General features: G+C 49.5%; 1 protein-coding gene across 9 annotated transcripts in view; it reads left to right on the top strand.

Moving 5' to 3' along the window:
- SZT2 (SZT2 subunit of KICSTOR complex) overlaps positions 1–20535 on the top strand; it is a 937318-nt gene that overhangs the window by 83772 nt on the left and 833011 nt on the right. For all 9 annotated transcript variants that reach the window (XM_085602961.1, XM_085602966.1, XM_085602963.1 and 6 more), the window contains exons 6-8: positions 9157–9313; positions 9414–9520; positions 10580–10790. In XM_085602961.1, coding sequence (XP_085459087.1) covers positions 9157–9313; positions 9414–9520; positions 10580–10790 — 475 coding nt within the window. The remainder of the gene's footprint in view (positions 1–9156; positions 9314–9413; positions 9521–10579; positions 10791–20535) is intronic.

The raw sequence follows: 20535 nt of genomic DNA, 5'->3' as shown, positions 1-20535 counted from the left end.
TTCACTCCCTCTCCTAGGCTACAGCTGCCTCCCCCTCACTACGTTCTCCCCCGTTAACGACATGAGGAGGAAGCTGGAAATACATTTTCATCAAATACTGCCTTGTAGTAGGTTTTACAATAGTTCTCGTTTGCTTGGTGATTGTGTCTGTTTTTTGGTGCTTAACAAACCGCCTTGAACTTTGGGCTAGGTGAGCAGTCATATTGAAACCGTAAGTATTATGGAGGCTTCGGGTTTCATTTAAGAGTCACTTTTGTTTCATGCGACACCGACCACAGAATCTAGCTTCCAGCTTCCAAGATGCATAAAAATCAGATGGTTTCTGTTGATTGAGCGTTCCTTTATTGTGTTGCAAATTCCTGACATCATCTCGGACAATGTCCTTTGTTTATTCACTCACAATCTTGGCTAATAAGTTAGCCACAGCACATTGAGTACAAATAATTCATTCAGGAGCACAGATTGGGACAGCTGAACCACAGGACACACAATCCCATGCAATGAGTTCCTGATACAGAGGCTGACCTTGGCTGCTGCTGGTGTCCCTGCTTACTGACTTATACAGCGCTCGTGGAGCTCCTAGGAATGCAGGTTTGCTTTGTACCATATACATTTAATTTACTTGCGGATGGAGTTGGCACACTAGGAAGGGCGTTTCGGCAATCTGTATGTACTTCATGTGCATTTCATAATGTATGCCAGTATGTGCACTGCCCAGTGCAATAAGCAGTGTCTAAACACCACCTAAAATTAAAAGGAATTAAATAATGTCCTTTCTTCAAAGGAACTACCCGTGTCTTTTTCCATACTTGAGCACTTCCGTCAAATGCTTGCTTAAGTCTACTGAGAACACCTGAACCTGTGAAAATATGTTCATTTAAATGATGGGAACGTCATTGAAAAGATAAAGTAACAGTATATTTAGCCCCTACTGCTCCAGCAACAATTTCTAATGTTAGGAATTCTAGAATGTGCTTCTAAGGGGTTTGTCATTGTGACATTATTCATAGGGTGGCCCCTTAAAATCATTTATGCAGGCGCTCCGCTCACTTCCTGTGAAATCAAGGATCAGTTTGAAAGCGCTTTATATCGTTCACTAGGCTTTTTAAAACAAAGCTTCTGCTTCCTAATAAAGGTACGCTTTCTTCTGCACCCAGGACCTTCAGTCCTCTATCTTTCATCTGATTCGCAAATGCCTCTTCAAGTGATAGAATTATAGTGGATAATCATCAGCAGAGCAGGGTCCTGAACTCTGGAACACGCCAGAACCTTTCTAGGTGCTGAACCAAACGACCTCCTAATCAAACTTCTCCAAAGTGATCTATTCAATTGGTCTTTCAACTGAAGAGCGCTTTTTGGACCAGACAGCGGAGAACGCTAAATTGGGGGGGACTCTCTGCGCCTAACTAGGCTCTTAACGTACTCCTGTTACCTTAATCTATTTCGCCGTTCTATCTTAGAGCTCTGATGTTACCATAAGCTGAAACTCGACACTCTAAAAACCTATATAATTAAATGTGAGACTGTGCTGCTTTATCATGACATTGTCTGTGTAGGTGGTTTTTGTGAGCACACATACATGCAAAGAATATGTTAGAAGCAGATGGACATTACACATTCAATATGGTGCAAGTCATGTGGCCCTCAACCTAATGTGTGTTGGCTATTGCAGTGTCGTTGTGTAAGGGTAATGGACCTTGTGCCCTTACAGATGACCTAGCCAGTTGCGTGTCAGAGTGTTTCTAGTGCACATTAGACTTACTTACCTTTTGATATTTTATTTCTCCTTGATATTGTACCCCATAGATACTGTGGTTTCGATGTTCAAGGGCACACCCATCACAGGCATCATAATCACAGAGATATAGTACTGACATTAATTTGGGTTAAGAGTAGGGTTTTTAAACACTTTCACAAATGGGGTGGTCCTTAAGAATTAAATAGCGTGACCTCCAGCATCTACCTTATGAAAACAAGAGCCAACAAAATATACATCAGCCGAAGCGGACAGTGCGCCCTCACATACAAACAGGCTTTATTTAATCAGTCTACAGAGTGCATCTTTTCGCTCCCCCTCCTCAAAATCCTGCAAGCACTTCTCCTTTCATTCCTCTTTATCTTTTGCATTTTTATATCGCACAAATAAAGGTATCAAAGCGCCCAGTGGGGGATAATGTGCTGCAAATCTAAACACTGATAAGGTGCAAAAGGCGAGACCTATTGGCTATGCCAATGCTTGCATTATGTTATAGCCTCTACAGCCGGGGAGGGAGCCATAGGAGTCACGCTTCGGTTACACATCACAAGTCCATATTCAAAATGGAGACAGGGTAATGCAGTTACAATATTATGTAAAAGAGACCATTATAGATTCCTTACCTTGTGAATTACCCCCACGCGTCAGACTGGCTCCGGAGAATTTTTCGGCAGCAGTACCCCTGCTCGTCGAAAGGTGGCGTCGGTCAGCTCTGCGTTCGTTGTGGTCGCAGGGATGACGTTGCGGCAGCTACTTGGATGCCGCCCTCACGCGCTGACGTCAGTTCTTTTTTTTTTTTCGCGCCAGCCAGCGCAGATCCGGAGAGAGCGGTACCTCCAGTCACTTTTTGACTGACTTTTTTGCGACTTTTGTCGACACCGATTTTTGTACATTAGGGAAGCCAGGTTTCAAGGCTTACGATTTCTGCCGAAAAGTGATGTCGGTGACGGATCCTCACTGCGTGTGCCTGTGGTGCCTGGAACGCGACCACGATCCCAAGTCATGTTCCGACTGTCGGACCATGAAGCTGAAGTCTTTACGGGAGCGGTCCCAAAAGCTTCTAGAGGCCTGGTAGTCCCCTCTGAGTCGTTCAAGGTCCCAGTCGCACGGAAGGTCGAGGAGCCACCACCACCACCACCACTCGTCCTCGAAGTCTTCGCACTCCTCAGGTAAGTCGAAGCACAAGAAGAAGTCGAAGAAGTGTCGCCGCTCTTCGACTTCTCCCCGTCTGTCGGCTGACGTGACAAGGGATGCGTGTGGAGCCCAAAGCGTCGACTCAGTTTCCCTCCTTTTCCGGGACCCGGAGCGACCCCTGCCCAGCTTAGAAGCTTTTACGATGCGATGCATGCCATCTTTGGGCTGCCCGACTCCGTTGGCGCGCCTTCGGGCCCCGCGTACTTGACTGGGCCTGGTTCCGCAGGGTCCCCTTGGATCCAGGCCTGGATACGGATCGGAGCCAGTCGACCTCATAGCACCTCCCCCGGCTCTGATTCCACCGGAACCACGTCCGCAGCCGACGCCGGTTGTGTCCCCAGCCGGCGTCGACACCAGCCTCCACCCCAACCTGAACACGAAGCCGGACCAACGTCGACCGATGCCAGATCCTGCGCCGACGGGTACTTTTGTACCCTGGTTCTTTCAGTCCAGATTGGCAACCAGAGGAGGGTGAGGAGGATTGGGAGGGGTCTGGAGACCCTTTAACTGACCAGTTGGAGCATGATCCGGACTGGAGAGAGGAGTTGGGGGAAGCCAGTGGTCTGGATACCTCTCCAGACCTTGGCTACGGAGGAGGGAGCTTCTTACGCAGTGGTGTTGTGTAGGGCGACCGAGGCTCTCAACCTCGAGCTACCTATGGTGGCAGTCAGGACTAACTTCGTGACAGAGGTGCTTCAAACTGCAGCAAGCTCTTCGGAGCCCCTGCTGCTCTTTAATGAAGCCCTAACTCGCATCCTTTTGGGCACCTGGTCCAGGCCCAACACAGGGGCTCCAGATAGCCACCACCCGGCTCCGGGCAACCCCACTTTCCTCTCCGAACACCCTACCCCGGAAAGCTTGGTGGTCCAAGCCTCAATGCATTACCTACCGCACCATCTGATAGGGAATCCAAAAAGCTGGACCATCTTGGGAAGAAGATGTTTTCTTCCTCCATCTTGGGACTGCGGTTGGTAAACACCGCATGTTTGTTGGGCCGTTGCACCCCCTCTATGTGGGATACGGTAGCGCAGGTGTTGCCACAGTGCCTGGAGGATGCCCGGGCTGTGCTCTCCCATGCAGTCGCCCAGGGGAGAGACGCAGCCAAGTTTACCATACAATGTTGACTGTACACGCCAACTCACTAGGCAGGACGATTTCAACGTCGGTAGCCCTTTAACGCTATGCCTGGCTGAGGTCGACTGGTTTTTCCAGGAATGTCCAAGCTACCCTCATGGACATGACCTTTGATGGCTGTCGCCTGTTTGGCGACAAAGCAGACAGTGCGCTAGAGTGCTCCAAGGATTCTCGGGCTACGGCCAAGTCCTTGGTCCTCTCCACCACCCATACTGCGTAGTCTGCTTTTTGCCCCTTTCGTACCTACAGAAGGGGTTCCCCGCCACGTTTCACCCAGAGCCACAGGCCGGCGCAAGCTGTTCAGCCCCTGCGTTTTCGGAGACGTGGGACCCACCGCCGTGGGTCTGGGGGCCAGCGAGCGGGCCAGTCCACCAATGCCCCCTCTGCAGCAGCCTCCAATCTCTCCTAGTCTGACCTTTCAGGGCCACCAATCGCCAGTGGGTGGCAGGATTTACCATCACCTCTCCCACAAAACACGCCTGTCCGACATGATGGTGCGCCAGCACCATCATGTCGGACAGGCGTGTTTTGTAGATAGTCCCAAAGGGGCTATTCCCTCCCCTTCGAGACTAGCACCCCAGCCATGCCACCTCAGTACCATCGAATGTCGGGGATCATCTGGCCCTTCTCCAACAGGAAGTTACGGCTCTCTTGGCTAAGGGAGCCATCGAGCGAGTTCCTTCTCCAGAAGTAGGTCGTGGTTGCTATTCCCACTACTTTCTGGTGCCCAAGAAGGACAAAGGCCTGCGTACTATCTTGCATCTCAGGAACGTCATCCGCTTCCTCCGAAGGAGAAGTTCAAAATGTTGATGCTAGCTCAGGTTCTGTCTGCCCTCAACTCTGTAGACTGGATGGTAGCATTGGACTTGCAAGACGCTTACTTACACATCCCCGTCCTGCCGGCCTACCGGCGTTACCTGCTGTTCATGGTGGGCCATGAGCACTTTCAGTTTACCGTGCTCCCCTTTGGCCTTACCAGCGCCCCTAGGATGTTCATGAAGGTGTTGGCGGTGGTTGCAGCTCATCTGCGCTGATCAGGGGTTCCAGTCTTCCCCCTATCTCGATGACTGGCTGTTGAAGACACTCGCCCTAGGCAGACGTCTCCCACCTTCAGACTACGGCCAACCTCCTGCACTCGCTGGAGTTCACTATGAACGTGCCAAAGTCACACCTGACTCCCTCTCAGAAGCTCCTTTTTATCATAGCGGTTCTGGACATGATGCAGTTTCGGGTTTATCCTTCCGAGCAGCGAGTCCAGAATATTCGGGCTATGATTCCGATCTTTCAGCCTCTATCTCTGGGTTCGGTCAGAATGACCCTGAGGCTGCTGGGTCTCATGGCCTCCTGCATCCTGCTGGTAGATCATGCCAGGTGGCATATGCGGGCTTGGCAGTGGGACTTGAAGTTCCAGTGAGCATAGCATCAGGGGAATCTGTCCGATTGCGTTCAGATCTCGGAGGGCACTGTACGACAATTGCAGTGGTGGCTAACGAACCAGGATTGGGTCAACAGCAGATTCCTCTCTCTTCCCCAACCAGAGTACACAGTGGTGAAGGACGCATCACTTCTGGGGTGGGGCGGCCACATGGGAGAGGCGGAGATCAGAGGCCTCTGGTGTCCGGCGGAGTCTGGGCTCCACATCAACCTTCTGAAGCTTTGGGCAATGCGTCTTGCACTGAAGACATTCCTTCCCTCTGCCCGGGGAAGAATAGTGCAGGTGTTCACGGAATACACCACCGCCATGTGGTACTGCAACAAGCAAGGCGGGTGGAGTCGTGGACCCTATGTCAAGAGGCTCTCTGTCTCTGAACATGGCTGGAACATCAGGGCAAATCCCTGGTCGTTCCAACACCTGGCGTGTTCTCTGAAGGCCAGGGCGGACGAACTCCGCCACAGGTGCATGATGAACCACGAATGGCGTCTTCACTCAGAGGTGGCGCAAGGTCTCTTTCAGCAGTGGAGAGAGCCTTAGTTAGATCTATTTGCCACTGAAGAGAGCATGCAATGTCAGCAATTCTGCGCGTTGGAATTTCCAAGGCGGCACTCGCTAGGCGACTCTTTCCGTCGCGAGAGGAGTTGTGGTCTTCTATACGCCTTTCCGCCTATACCATTTCTGCCCAGATTGCTAAAGAAGATCAAGTGCGACCGGGCCCAAGTCATCCTTGTGGCTTTGGATTGGGCACGAAGAGTCTGGTATCCTGAGCTGTTACACATGGCCATCGAACCTCCGATCCGACTGCCTCTTCGGGAGGATCGTCTGTTGCAGCAGCGGGGGACGGTCCTCCACCCAAACCTGTCCAGTCTTCACCTCCTTGCATGGAGATTGAGCGGCAACAGTTGACAGCCTTAGACCTTCCTCCCGAAGTCTGTGATGTTAATTTGGCAGCCAGGCATCCCTCCACTAAGACGTTATACGCCAGCAGATGGAACAAATTTGTGGCATGGTGCACAGCAAAGGCTGTGGATCCCCTTTCTGTCCATCCTTTTGAGGTTCTCTTGTTCCTCCTGTCTTTGGCCCAGCAGGGCTCTGCTCTGGGCACTGTAAAGGGCTACCACTTAGCCATTTCAGCCATTCTTAGGCTTCCTGATCAGCCTTCTCTTTTCAAGTCCCCTGTTGTAAATTGCTTCCTTAAGGTCATTACTCCTCTTTTTCCCTCCTGTTCCCTTTGTAGTGCCTCAGTGGGACTTGAACTTGGTTCTTACTTACCTTATGTGCGGTCCCTTTGAGCCGCTTCATAACTGTCCTCTCAGACTTCTTACTATAAAGACTGCCTTTCTGGTTGCCCTCACCTCTGCTCGCAGGATGAGTGAGCTCCAAGCTCTTTCTTCAAAGCCTCCTTTTCTGGCTGTTCATCCGGACAAGGTCTTCCTAAGAACCAGGCTTTCGTTTGTTCCCAAGGTGGTTACTTCTTTCCACATTGGTCAAACCATCACTTTGCCCACCTTTTTTTCCACCTCCGCATCCTTCTAAGGAGTAAAGGAGGCTCAACCTTCTGGATCCAAAACGTGCGCATTTGTTTTATTTGGATCGCACCAAGCAATTCCGGGTGGATGACCAGCTCTTTGTTGGCTACATGGGTGCCAAAAAAGGTTGGGCAGTGCACAAACAAACCATCTCTAGCTGGATTGTTTTGTGCATAAAAGCTTGCTATTCTTTGGCAAAGAAGAAGCCTCCAGTGGGACTGAGCGCCCATTCCACCAGGGCGACTGGTGCTACCACTGCTTTGGGGTGGGTAGTTCCCCCTCAATGACATCTGTCAGGCAGCTACGAGGGCATTTCCACACGCGTTCACAAAACGCTACTGCCTGGCCAGCCAAGTCCGGAGAGATGGCTTCTTTTGCCGTTCTGTTCTCCAGGACTTTCTGGTGTGAACTTGGTTCGCAGACCCACCTCCGGGGTTGTCATTGCTGGGGTATCTATTCACAAGGTAAGGAATTTATAACTAATTGTCTCTTTCAGATGAACAAGTTACTTTCCTTCGGTAATGATATATCTGTAAGAAACATAGGTTAGTTATAGATTCCTTACTGCCCCGTCCTCCCCGTTCTGCGAACTAACTTCTAGGGTTAAGTACTTCCTTTCAGGGCTCTAGTTTTGTGCACCAGTGGTCAGTGTCTTGCATGGCTCTCCGCTTCTGGTGTGGAATGTTGTGTAAAAGAACTGACGTCAGCGCGCGAGGGCGGCGTCTAAGTGGCTGCCGCAATGTCTGCGTCTAAGTGGCTGCCGCAATGTCTGCGTCTAAGTGGCTGCCGCAACGTCTGCGACCAAGTGGCTGCCGCAATGTCATCCCGGTGACCACGATGCCAACGACTAACGCGGAGCCGACCAATGTCCCCTTTCGACGCGTAGGGGTACTGCTGACGAAAAATTCTCCAGATCCAGTCTGACGCCTGGGGGTAATTCACAAGGTAAGGAATCTATAACTAATCTGTCTCTTACAGAAATATCGTTACCGAAGGTAAATAATTTGTTCTTTAAGACTGCAATACAACACAGTGAACGGTGTCAGTCCATGAACTCCAATAGAGCAAGGTTCGTGCACTTCTCAAACAATTGTGCTTCTAAATTCAGTGCATAGTTTTCAGCGTGAGGTGTGTTAAATGTCTCATCTTATTGTGTTAAGCATAACTTTTCCCTCACACACATTCTTCTGGATGTTCATTTCTCTAGTGATACAGTCGCACACAAAATGTTATAGTGCTGTTCACTTGCATCAAGGCACTTGCCTTTCTGTTTGTGCATTAAAAATCCTTGGAATGGGTCTACAAATGTTTCCAGGGGCAAGCATGTTAAGGTTATCTGGCACTGTGAGCTTTTTAGGTTTCAGGCAAGCATGTATTCCTGAACCAGACTACATGACTCACTGTATAGTAATTGTATAGCTAATCAATCCCTGGCGGCACAGCACACAGGATAATATACTGCATAGCTAAACACTTATAAGGTCCCAAAGGCCACTGCACTGCAAACCAAAGCACGTAGGTAAAAGACATTGTCATTTACAACACCAATATCTCTACCGCTCCCAAAATGCGAGACCTATTGCATTGCAAATACTTGTTTATGCAGCAAGTGTGGTCTCTGAAACTTATAGTGAAGAGAACGAGGAAGACAGTTTGAGGTTTTACTCCCCACTGTGGTCCGAGGCAAGAGTCTCTGCACCAGGCGTGCACAATCCAGATATGTTTAATTCTAGAAAATGCAGCCTCCAGTGCTTTGCTGGTATGTTTAATCCAGTTTGAAGACCAGTGTGTACCTTCTGATATGGACAAACTTGGTCTCTCCCGGCATTAGTATCCCTTTTACCCCAAAGATCTTAGCAGCTTGGCCGAAATGCCGAGACATTACTTATCTCGCTGCAAGGTCAGACTCAGCGTCTTGTAATACTGTAGAGACAAAAATGGGAGAGGCCGGTTCTGAGAAACTCTAATCGCCTGCTTGGAAAATTGTCCCTAGTTTTTTGGGAAATGACAATTCTAAAGTACCTACTGTTGACTTCTTTAGCTGCATACCACATTGAGTTGGTTCAAAGACGCCTGCTCCATCACATTTTTTAATTGGTCTTTTTCAGTTACTGGAAGATCCTCTAGACATGGAGACACCGTCTGAAGACCCCCCCGAAGACCGGAAAAGAGGTGTGTCTATAGTCACAGCGGACATCGGGTTGGTCAGCATGATCCGACAGGGAATTCTGGCGCTGCAGCTGCTTCCAGCAAACTCGAGCGCAGGTCAGTCATGTGATGAACACTTTAACATGTGTCCCACTTGGAATTGGTGAGGTGGGTAGAGGAGGTCTGAGCTGTCCTAGTAACCAGCTTCTCTTTACAGGCATCATCATCATCACCGATGGGGTGACGAGTGTCCCGGATGTGGCGGTGTGCGAGACGTTGCTTAGCCAGCTGCGCAGTGGCACTGTGGCTTGTTCTTTTGTGCAGGTGAGGTGAAGCTTGCTGCAAACGGATTGGGAGTGAGCCTAGTTTGAGGCGCAGATACTCCTGAAATCCACTTAGACAAGGAGATCCCCGTTTTAATACAGTTTTGCCTTTGGCATGGCCAAACGTGATTTTGATCTTTTTTTCGGTCAGGTGGCATCTGCTCATGGGGTGGGTTTTGGCATGATTGAACTTCAGCAAGACAAGTATTTGTTTTTTAATGGCTTCTATTACATGCAGTTGTTAACTCCTTTAGAATCTGTTCTGTGGTTACTATAGATGATATAAGGGGTAGAGCCGGTTAAGGAAAATAAGGGATCTCTCAGTGCACATTATATTTAATAGATGGACGAGACACCATAAATGTAAAACCCTGCACTTAGTGATATTCCCTTGAATTGGAGTCACTGCAGATTTTGACATCCAGTATCTCTCTCTCTCTCTCTCGCTCTCTCTCTCTCGCTCAGTATCTCTCTCTCTCTCTCTCTCTCTCTCTCTCTCTCTCTCTCTCTCTCTCTCTCTCTCTCTCTCGCTCTCTCTCGCTCTCTCTCGCTCTCTCTCGCTCTCTCTCGCTCTCTCTCGCTCTCTCTCGCTCTCTCTCGCTCTCTCTCGCTCTCTCTCGCTCTCTCTCGCTCTCTCTCGCTCGCTCTCGCTCTCGCTCTCGCTCTCGCTCTCGCTCTCGCTCTCGCTCTCGCTCTCGCTCTCGCTCTCTCTCTCGCTCTCCCCTTTAATGCTGCCTCCATCTGTCCTCATTTTCTGAAACTCGCAAGTACTGGAGACCTGTGCCTCATTTGATCATCTCCTTGTGTCGAACTGGCCTCTGATACCTGTTGTGTTAGTGTGAGTCTGTTCCTGAACTTTGAGTGTACTGGGGTTTTAGTGACCTTTCATGTGTTTTTATACTACAACACACTTCACTGATGTTGTGTTGTCGGAAAGTCTGTATTGCTGGGCCCCTCCTCAGCAACATTAAAGCTCTTCCATTCTTAAATTATTATGAGTTTAAAAGGCAGTGCCTCTGCAAACCTACAAGATTGTTCTTTTCTTTTTTTTTTTGTACAGGTCGGCGCAGTCTTCTCGTATGATTGCACCTTTGGCCATGTGCCAAATGTAGAACTGATGAAGTTTATTGCAATGGCTACATTCGGGTCCTACCTGTCCTCGTGCCCTCAGGTGGAGCCCAGTAACCTGTACCTGAATGTCTATCACAAGGCCTTCCTGCTTTACTCTTTCCTGCGAACTGGCGAGTCGATGAACCCCGAGTACTACTGTGGTGAGGAGGTGTTCTGTGGCCTGTGTGATGTTTGTGCCGTTGCAGAAATTTCTTCCTTCCACCTCACAGTGAAGACTATGCTGAGTGGAGGTGTTTGGAAGGAACAAAAGTCCTCTCCTGCCATAGTTTAGGAGGTTACTTCTAAATCTGTGTTATGCTTTCTGTACACCTCGGTCTGTGCCTCTTTGCAGCTTGTGTTGGAAAATTCCTTGGCCTCTATGAGATTAGGGAGTATTCGACATCAAGAGCACCTTCGTTCTCCAGCCATAGTGTCAAATAACCTATGAGAGCATGTATGACACTTCTTCCTGTTTCCTGTCCCTCTGCATGCAGAGACATTGCCTGCTCTTTCCCTTTACAATTACTTATGCTTTATTATTACTTCTCGCTATTTGACCAAACCTTCTGGGACTTTTTTCCAATTAATGTCCTGTTTTAATATGCATGGCTTCTGCTTTACGCTTTTTGAAGCAACTGTTAACATTGCATGTGTTTTTCGTTATTTCCATGTCTCTAACCCACCCACCTCAGCTGTGCTCTCTTGAAAGAAATTCCATAGAAAACTGGTATCTGCCTCATTCAATGTTGAATTTTGACTGTCTACTTAAACCTAATCCCCCCTCCCCCCCAAAGACTCAAGGTATTCTCCTTTGCAATGACCACCTCAACCCACAGATACCAGCATAGCTCCACTTCATGGTTCTTGAAGGCTTCTATCACCCATGCTACCTGCACAATCAGCAGGCTCTCATAAGTACATATACATTGCATTCACAACTCTTTATCAAATGATATTTCCTTCTATCTAGCGTGAATGCCTCTCCCCCACACACCCCGTAGTTGAAGTCATGTAAGTTGTCCATGTAGACGGAGGGAATGCTGTCTTCATCGGTCTCACTGGCTCAGCTGTGGCCCTGCTGTTCACACTTCCTTCCTTCTTATTGCATCCCCTAGAATTATCCATATCCCAGTTCAAGTGTCACCACTGAAGGGCCTGAAGTGGCTTCCTCTCACAGCCATGATGTAAATAAACTTCTCTACATTATGTAACGTACGGTTGGAGAACATCGCGAAGAAAAGTGCCAGTCTCTGTGGAGTATGAGCCTTAAAGGGTGCCAGGCAATGTCTAGGTTGGTGCTCGCAATACGATTCCCCTGGCGTTTGTCCTTTCCATAGTAATGGACCTTCCATTTGAGACCATGCATGCCGCAGACCTGCAGCCCAGCTCATGGAAAGTAGTTTTTCCTTGTGGCTATAACTTCGGCCAGAAAGGCGAGCGAGCTTCAGGCTCTATGTTCGAATGAACTGTATTTGCTTTTCTATTGTAACAAGGGTTCCACAAGAGCTCAATTTTATTTATGGCCCAAAATTCTATCAGATTTTCATATCACCAGTCTCGCTCCAGCTCTCTCTCCAGAGCACACGTCTCTGGCAGAAAGATACCTTCATGTCCTAGAAGAGAAGGCTTTGAAATACTACTTGGACAAAACTAAAGCCATTCGGCAAACCCAAGTGATTTTTGTAAATTTCAAGAGGAATACTCTCCAGACTGAAACACCTTTGTATGACACTACTTATTAAACCACAAGCAAAGGCAAATAATCTCTTCCAAAGGTGTTTTAGCCCAATAGACAATGTTGTTAATTAGGCTAATTAGATATGTTTTTTTTTATAATACAGTATTGAAAATATTGCATCTTATAGACCTGCTCTTTTTTGTAAAATCCTGATTTCCTGGAATCCCTAATGTGCACAGAGATATTCTACTTTTAATGGACTGACTGAGCGCTAGGATCACAGGTATGTCACCATTGCTTCTTGCACCGCTTCCCCTGCTTGCAGACGCCTGCAGTTTGTGCTTGACAAGCTCTTGGCCCAATGATCAGTATCCAACTCGCCATTAATGAATATACGTGCACTCTTGTAGTTTGAGTCCTCCCTTCCTTGCTCTGCTTTGATTTTGTAAATATTCTGTTGTATTGGTTACACTGTGCTGTCGTGCAATCCTCGAGGGACTCGGAGGCCCTTGCATCTGATTTGTGCTGTCTACACATCTGACACACCCGAAGAAAAGTACCATCTTCCTTCTCCAAGCCAAATTCACACTGAGAGCCACTGCTCCTTACCTGGTCTCAGAATTCCCATTGCGTCCCCTCAGGCACCTAGAACCACCAGCACGCTTATAGCTGGTATGCACTGGTAGTAAATCTGTGCACTCTTGGGCGAGAGCTATAGGCGTAGTTAGAAGAACACACAAGACCTTGTGACTCGAGTGGGGATTCACACATTTAAATTGCATTACATTTATAATATATAAATGCCTAGTATTTCACATATTACAATGCAAGGCTTATGGAAATTAAGTAATTTGCTGAAAATCACACTATTACTAGTGAAGTGTCAAAGCTGGGATTAGAACCCAGGAAGCCATGTACTAGCATCAGTAGTTTAGCCAGTTTACAACTTCGTCTCTAATCAGCCAAAATGTTTCCTAGAAAATTTACAAATAAACTGAAAAATTCACATGGTGCTATAAAAGCCCCTAGATGGTTTTGATAGACTCTGAGCGGAGGCATATGAAGTAAAAAATGACTCGAAAACTTTAGGAGTACAACAATCATAAAGACAAACAAGCATTGGCATAGCCAATAGGTCTCGCCTTTGCGACCTTATAAGTGTTTAGCCATGCAACAGTTGATGTTGTTGCACCAAGGATATTGAGCTGCATAACTAAATACTTATAAGGTCCCAAAAGTGAAACCTATTGGCTATGCCAATGCTTGTTTAGGATATGTGCCCTGTCTAGAAACATTAGAGTGGCACAGAGTGCGTTTGCTCACTATCGGGTTCATGGCCCAGATGACTTACCACATCTATGGCTTGAACGTGATGCTGCAGATACCCACAAACTATCCCAGGCATTGTTTAGTGACCCAATACAGCGATGTGGCGTATTTGATTACTTGAAAGCTACGGTTCACTTCTGGTGGTGCCTTCTGGAGCGACAGGCTGGCTCATTGCTGTACACCCCACACATACCCCTGGCTTGGTGTTCTGATAGGTCAGGAGTTAGGGACGGCAGTGGATTGGAAGATTTGGGAGTGCCTACTAATGGGTACTTTTTTCAGGATTGCGAGATGTGTACTTGAGAGGTGGCTCGGAAGCAGAGTGATAATGGGGGGGCTACTGGGTGATAATATCCTAGAACCCTCATAGCTGCCCGTGTTGTCCTCACTGCTGCAGACGTCTGATCCGCACCGGTTGGTGGCGAGAATTTATACTTTTGTGCAGAAAGCGCGTAGGCGGGAGTCATTACAGCTGGACTCGAATGGTAGAGGGACCTGGGAATAGTCATCAGTGAAATGCAGTGGATAGTGTTGTTCGGTAGTTAAGACTAAACGGTAGGCTTAGGCTTCTGCACTTTAAGCATATCAACAATATATTACACACCTGCCCGTCTTCACAGACCTGGTTTAAGTGATAATGCATACTGCCAGTGCTGGGGGGGAGAGATTTGCAGAGAGGTGTGAGGCGATTGGTCTCTCTTGGTCTCTTGCACACGAGGTGACCTATGGCTATGCGCTGGGCCCGCCGATCTCTTCCGCCATTGAAAGGCTGGCATACTGACATGTCTTTCTGTAACACGCAATCAGATACATATAGTGAGCTGCTCACGCCCAGAGTTGCCCCAGGATATATGGAAACCTTACCAGGCTGCCTGACTGGTGTTGGGAGGGTTGACCCTGCAGGGGAGTGTGTTGAGTGAGAATTGGTGCTTTGTAAAAGATAAAACATGTTGACAAAATGTAACCCCCCCCCCCCCCCCCGCCTTTCGCCTGCCCCCTGACCCCCAGCTCCACAGTCTCTGATACCTACAAGCTGACAAGAACTGGGGAAAGGTATTTTGGAGGGGATTGGAGTCCGTGGACTGGAGATGTTTGTTTACTAAGAAGCGGACACTATGGGGGAAGCAAATGCAGCCCGTTTAATAAAATGATGCAACAACGACATGGTTGCTTTTCAGTTTAGACAAGGAAGATAGCAGTGCTTTTTCGACCCTGCACCAAACGCCCCATTTTGAAGCAAGGACGCTCTAAAAAGCTGCAGGAAAGGCCTCGGGAGTGCACCGGCTATGATGGGTCGACAATCTGCAAGAGCCTGAGATTTTCATCCTGGCACCTCTGCTATAGTGCTCGCTCCACTCATTACAGCGGCTCCAGAATTTGGAAACCAAACAAAATAAAAATATAAAATGTTAGGAAAAGCATCTTTCGAAATTCTGCGAGCCCCTGGTAAACATCCAACATGCAAAGAGAACACACAAGGAACAGTAGAGAGAGCGAGGCAACTCTCCACATCAGCACTCAATACTGAGAGGCCGAGCGCCCTTTCGGGGCTTAGTTATTTCTGACTGTTATGCAAACCTGATTTCATACCGCTTTGATCCCATGGTCTTTAAAATGGTACAGCTTTCCGTACAGCTTTGACCGCTGGAGATAGCAGTACATTAGTGATGCACTCCTATAGAAAACACTGTCAAGAAGAAATCCTTTCATTTGTATTTGACGTCAGTAAACCAAACAAGCACATGCGCCTCTCGCAAGTAGTGGGTGTTGGGGGGGGCGGGGGGGGGGGGGGGAGTGCCGCCGAGAGCAGGCAGCGTTTCCCTTGCGGGAGCAGCAGTAATTGCTAACATATGGCGCCGCTCGCTTCCGCAAGGAAATCGCCAAGTGTGCATGCGTTGCATTGAAAGCAATGCAACGCGTGCACGTTTTTGCCTGCAAAGCTGAATCGATTTCAATAGGTCTCTTTCCTACGCAGCGCATGCGCGCTGCGTAGGCGAGACCTAAAAAGGGAAGCAACTGTAATGTTAGGGTGAAGATGAGGTACAGAAAAACTGACGCCAGTGTGAGATTTGTTAAAACGTACTCAGAGGGTGCCTCAGAGGTGCCCCCTGAAAACATACCGACCCAGGTGTGGGCACTGACTGACTTAAGGCAGCCTGCCACACAGAGACCTGTTTCTGGACCCCTGGATGGAGAGCTTTTGCTCTCTGGGACCAGAAACAATGCTTATCTTGGGCAGAGATGTCACCCGTCCTCTGCCAGGATGGGCCAGTGCTTGAAGGGGAAGCTTCAAAGGCCTGTCACCTTTGTAATGCAGCTCCCAGCTTCTGCTGCTAGCAGCAGATGGCACCCCCCGGTTTACACCCTCGCTTTGGGTGGGAAAGCCGTCGGGAGAACCCAGGGAGACTAGGAGGTGTGCCCACCTTTGCCAACTCCACCCCTTGGGTGCAGTAGACTAAGTTCAGCATACTTTTCGGTCCCCTCCATCTTGAAGCTGATGTGACTCATCCAATCAGGGCTAGGTCTATGCCCCGTCCCCTAGGAGGGTGGCAGGATAGTGGGTGTAGTCACCCCAGGTAAAGTGTCCATTGGCCGTACCTATTACTCCTCTAAAATGCCCCCTAAACTTAGTATTTATGAGGCTCCCACAGACCTAGAAGCTAGATTCCTGGAACCTACGAAGAAGAAGGACGACGAAGACGCAGTGCAGCAAAGCCTGAAGATGATACAGACTTGTCCCCAGCCCTACTGGCCTGTCTCCAGTTTTAAAGACTCTGCAAAGAAGATGACACCTGTCCTGGGGCCAGCGACTTCCAGAATCCCGAGGAAGCCTGCCTACTCTTCAACAAAGACAAGATCTCCGAGGACAGCAGCCCTGTCCAGAACAATCCCACTCCAAGGTCTCCTGATCCAGCTGGAACCGCAACTCCTGTCTACTCTGCACCTGATGCCCACGGCCCGAGTCTGAGTGGCTCACCTGTGTAGTGAAGTCTCCCTAGAGATCCTAATCTCAAATCCAGCGTTAGCTGGCCTCCCCTGAACTCTACAACAACACCTGAATCCAGAGGCTCCCCTTGACTGCGACCGGATCCGGTCAGAAGACTGTGACGTCGAAAGGCACCCCTGCACCCGAAGCCCCTGCGCCTTGGGTGCTGAAATGACAGTGCCCCTTTGACCCCCTACATCTCCTCTTACCTCTGCTATTGGTCAACTTCCTGCAACCTCTGTTGCGACGCCTGCAGCCTGTTTGTTGAAAGCAGAATCCTCATTGAAAAGCATTGGGCACCCAACGCTGAAAGTGCACCCTGTACCGCTGGTGGTGTATACTTGGTGCTACTTTGTGCTCTCGCCCTGTGCTGGTTTCGAACCCCCAAAGATTGGGCTTGCAAACGATTTACTTACCTGCAAGCAGTGTGGCTTTGAGCACCGGCAGTCTTCATTGAAGCGTATTGGGCCGAACTCCGATTTTGACCTCTGCACCCGGCTGCCCCCATTTGGCTGGTGGTGCAGTTTTGGTACTCACCGTATCCTTGCCGCTTGCTGACCTGTGGTCCCAAAGATTGAAACTGTAAGTCTTGACACTTATCCGTATAACTTCATTATTGTTTTCCTTCATAGGATAACATTACACTGCTCTGAAATTGTTTTAAGTGTCGATTTTTGAATGTGAAAAGGATTTCTATTTAAAAATGTACTTACCTGACTGCGAAGATCTTGGTCTTAAAATAAAGTACAACCAATCTTATTTTTCTATAAAAAAAAACACCCACGGACTTCCACCCATTTCCAAACTAAGCCACAAGGTGGGCCAGGGTTCACCAGCTTTATTTTGTATGTGGCGAGGGTGCGCTGTCCCACTCTCGGGTCCTTTTTTAGACCCTGGGAACCCCATCCCTCAGGCCACTTCAACTATAATTGGGAAGGTGTCAGGTGTCCCCACTCCCTGAACTTTAAATAAGGCCCCATTGATGCCATTCCCCAGGGTCGTTATTTATAATTAGGTAAAGGTGGGGGGTGCATGGCTCCTGTCCCAGAGCCTTTGTGAGGCCCGAGGCCCCCCTCTGAGGCCAATATACTTAATTAGGGGAGGGGTCATGTGCCACCTCTTAGAGGCCCTGAGGCCGAAAGTTTCCATTTATTGTAGGGGTAAAGGAGGGGTGCAGCTCCTCCTCCCCTAGCCATTTCAGTCCCAAGGACAACTATCTGCCAGGGCCTGATGTGAGCTGTGTCCCGGGTACCCTACATTGCTGTTTCCTGCCCGAGAGAGTATGGGCATTCCGTGGCTGCATTCTCCTGGGCAGGACACACAACTTTGCTCCCGGCTGGAGCAAGGAAAAAGCTGGCTCCTGCCAGCACCACAGTGGGTGCTGGCTGGGGAGCCGACCAGGAATACTGGCGCTTTGGGGCTTCCCCTAGGGCCACAACATGGGATTATGTTGTGGGTGCTCCAAGTGGGAACCGGGAAACCCACTTAAAAGAAAATAAGCTGTAGGAGCCACTCATTCACTGCTCCGTGCAAGAAGTTCTCCATAATGCCCTAATGCTTTTTTCAGTAATATTTTTATATGTTCGTTGACATCATTGATAACAACAGTGCAACATGTGAAATTACATAATTGATGACAACTCTGTGCATGGGGGGGTTGGGTGGTCAATTGCCGCATATGCATTCACATTTTTTTTACAAACAAGATCTTTATTAGTATCGTGGGCCATACAACTCATCCACTGCCTACATCCCGTCGGGCCGGCAGGGCTAAAGTACCAGTGCTAGGTGGGTGGTATGTGGGGGGAGGTAGAATACACAGCAAGCCGCCTACAACCCCATGAGGGGCCGGCCGCGTCAGGGGGGGGCAGCGGTGACCACTCAAGGTGACTTAGATCTCGTTTTTTTGTTATTTTTTTCCCTTTTAAAACCATTATATAACTGAGAAAGAACTATGGAAGGGAAACCACTATCGTTGAAGTGTGTGCTAGGGGATGTGCGTCGCGACAGACCGTGTTAGAATATGCAGCAGGGGTGGAGGCTGGGGGGTGAAACGGGGATGTCGTTGCTCATGTGTTCACATTGCGTCTACTATGGTGGGCCTAGACTCCGCCCCAGTGCTAGGGGCGCATCTGGTCAGTGCGGAGGATAAGTGCAAACTATTAGGTATTGTGGGAAAAGTATCAGAGGTCGTGGGAACTATTACCTTCCGAAACGGGTTTTAAAGGGGGGGGGGGGCCGTGTGCGGTGATGGTGGCGTCAAGCGTGTCCCTGTGGGTGGCCAGGCTTGGGTGAATTGAAAGAGTAGTTGAGTCCATTCCATTGCAAGCGGGTACTTTCTGCGCCCCCGGGTTTCCTCCTCTCTAATTGCCTCCTCCTCCGCTGCTGCCCATTTCCTCACAGCCCCTGCCTATGCCTCCCTAGATGGCCCTTGGGGGTCTCGCCATGTCATGGCAATGGCCCGTTTAGCTAGCAACAATGTCAGGGAAGCAAAGCGGGTGTGGGCTTTGAGCGGCTTGGGTTTGTGGAACAGTCCCAGGGCTACCGCCTCCCAGGAGCGCAGGTCTGGGAGCTTAGTTATCGCAGTGATAGATGTGAGGACGGCCGTCCAATACTGACCCAGTGACGGGCAGCTCCAGAACATATGCTGGAGGCGGGCATCCGGGGATCGGCATCGGGGGCACAAGATAGGTACATCCGGATAAAAACGTTGCAGACGTGCAGGGGTTTGATACGCCCTATGTAAGATATTATACTGGACGTTTTTGAAGCGCGCGTTGCGGGACACCATTTTGGGGAACTCAAGGGCTTTCTCCCATTCTGTATCATGCAATTGTCTTCCGATGTCCTCCTCCCATTGGGAGCGAAGGGCGGTCAGTGGTTGATTAAGAAGTTGTCTAATAGCCTTGTACAACCAACGAACGAGGTGGCGACCGGAGCCCATGTGGAGGATCGTGTGAATGACCGGGTGCGTCTCCGGCTCCCCTTTGGAGAGGTCCGCATAGGGCTGGAAGTGTGCTATCAACTGCCTGTGGAGTAGGAATTGCCCCGGCGGCAGACCGTACAAGTCCGTGAGGTGAGTAAAGGGCGCCAGCTGGTTGTCGGTAAATAACGCCTCGGCCTCTGTGATGTTGCACGCGGTCCAGGGGCCCAGCCGGGCCGACGGGAAGTAGTTCTCTCGACATGGCCAGCCAGCTAAGGGTAGCTTGGGAGAGTAGGCCGGCGCGTCGGGTGCATTTCGGTGAATCCGCAACATACAGCGTCTGGCCACGGAGACCGGAAGCGGGTAGGTGCGTCGCGGTTTGGAACCTGGAAGTAGCAGTCGGCACAATTCCGGTATGGGGATCTGGCCGTGCTGCGTATAGGTCTCTCCCATGTGGCGGCCAGCTGTCCAGTACGACAGCCATTGGAGCTGCGCCGCCAAAAAGTAGGATTCAAAGGCTGGGGCCCCTAGGCCACCCTCCGTGGTGGGTAACTGCAATGTACGCAAGGCGATCCGAGGCCTGCCAGCTCCCCAGATAAGGGAACGCAGGAGTGTATCCAGGTTATTTTTGTTGAAACGTTTTTTATTGTTTTCCAAATCAACAACTCAACAAACATCCCACTACCTCCACCCGTCCAGGAAGTACCGCACATTTATCATCAATACCAATTATCCAGGAGAAGGAACATCCTTCCCACACAGTCCCCTTCCCCCCCCTCCCCCACCCCATGTCAGTGTGCCCCCGTCCCCTACCCCTCTTCTGATGTGCCCCTCCTCCCTAATAAATAAGGTACGGGAGCCCAACCTCTCCCTAAGCAAACAGAGCCTTCCCTCATGCCGAGCCAAGGTGTATGCGTCCAGGGCATACCGCCATTCCCCTTCTACTCCCCACTCCCCGCTACCTCCTGCCTATCAGATGTGCTCTCCCCT

Source organism: Triturus cristatus, chromosome 4_2 (genome assembly GCF_964204655.1).
Source record: "Triturus cristatus chromosome 4_2, aTriCri1.1, whole genome shotgun sequence".
Classification (NCBI taxonomy): Eukaryota; Metazoa; Chordata; class Amphibia; order Caudata; family Salamandridae; genus Triturus; species Triturus cristatus.
The sequence above is the reverse complement of the archived record's forward strand: the minus strand, read 5'-3'. Positions and strand labels throughout refer to the sequence as shown.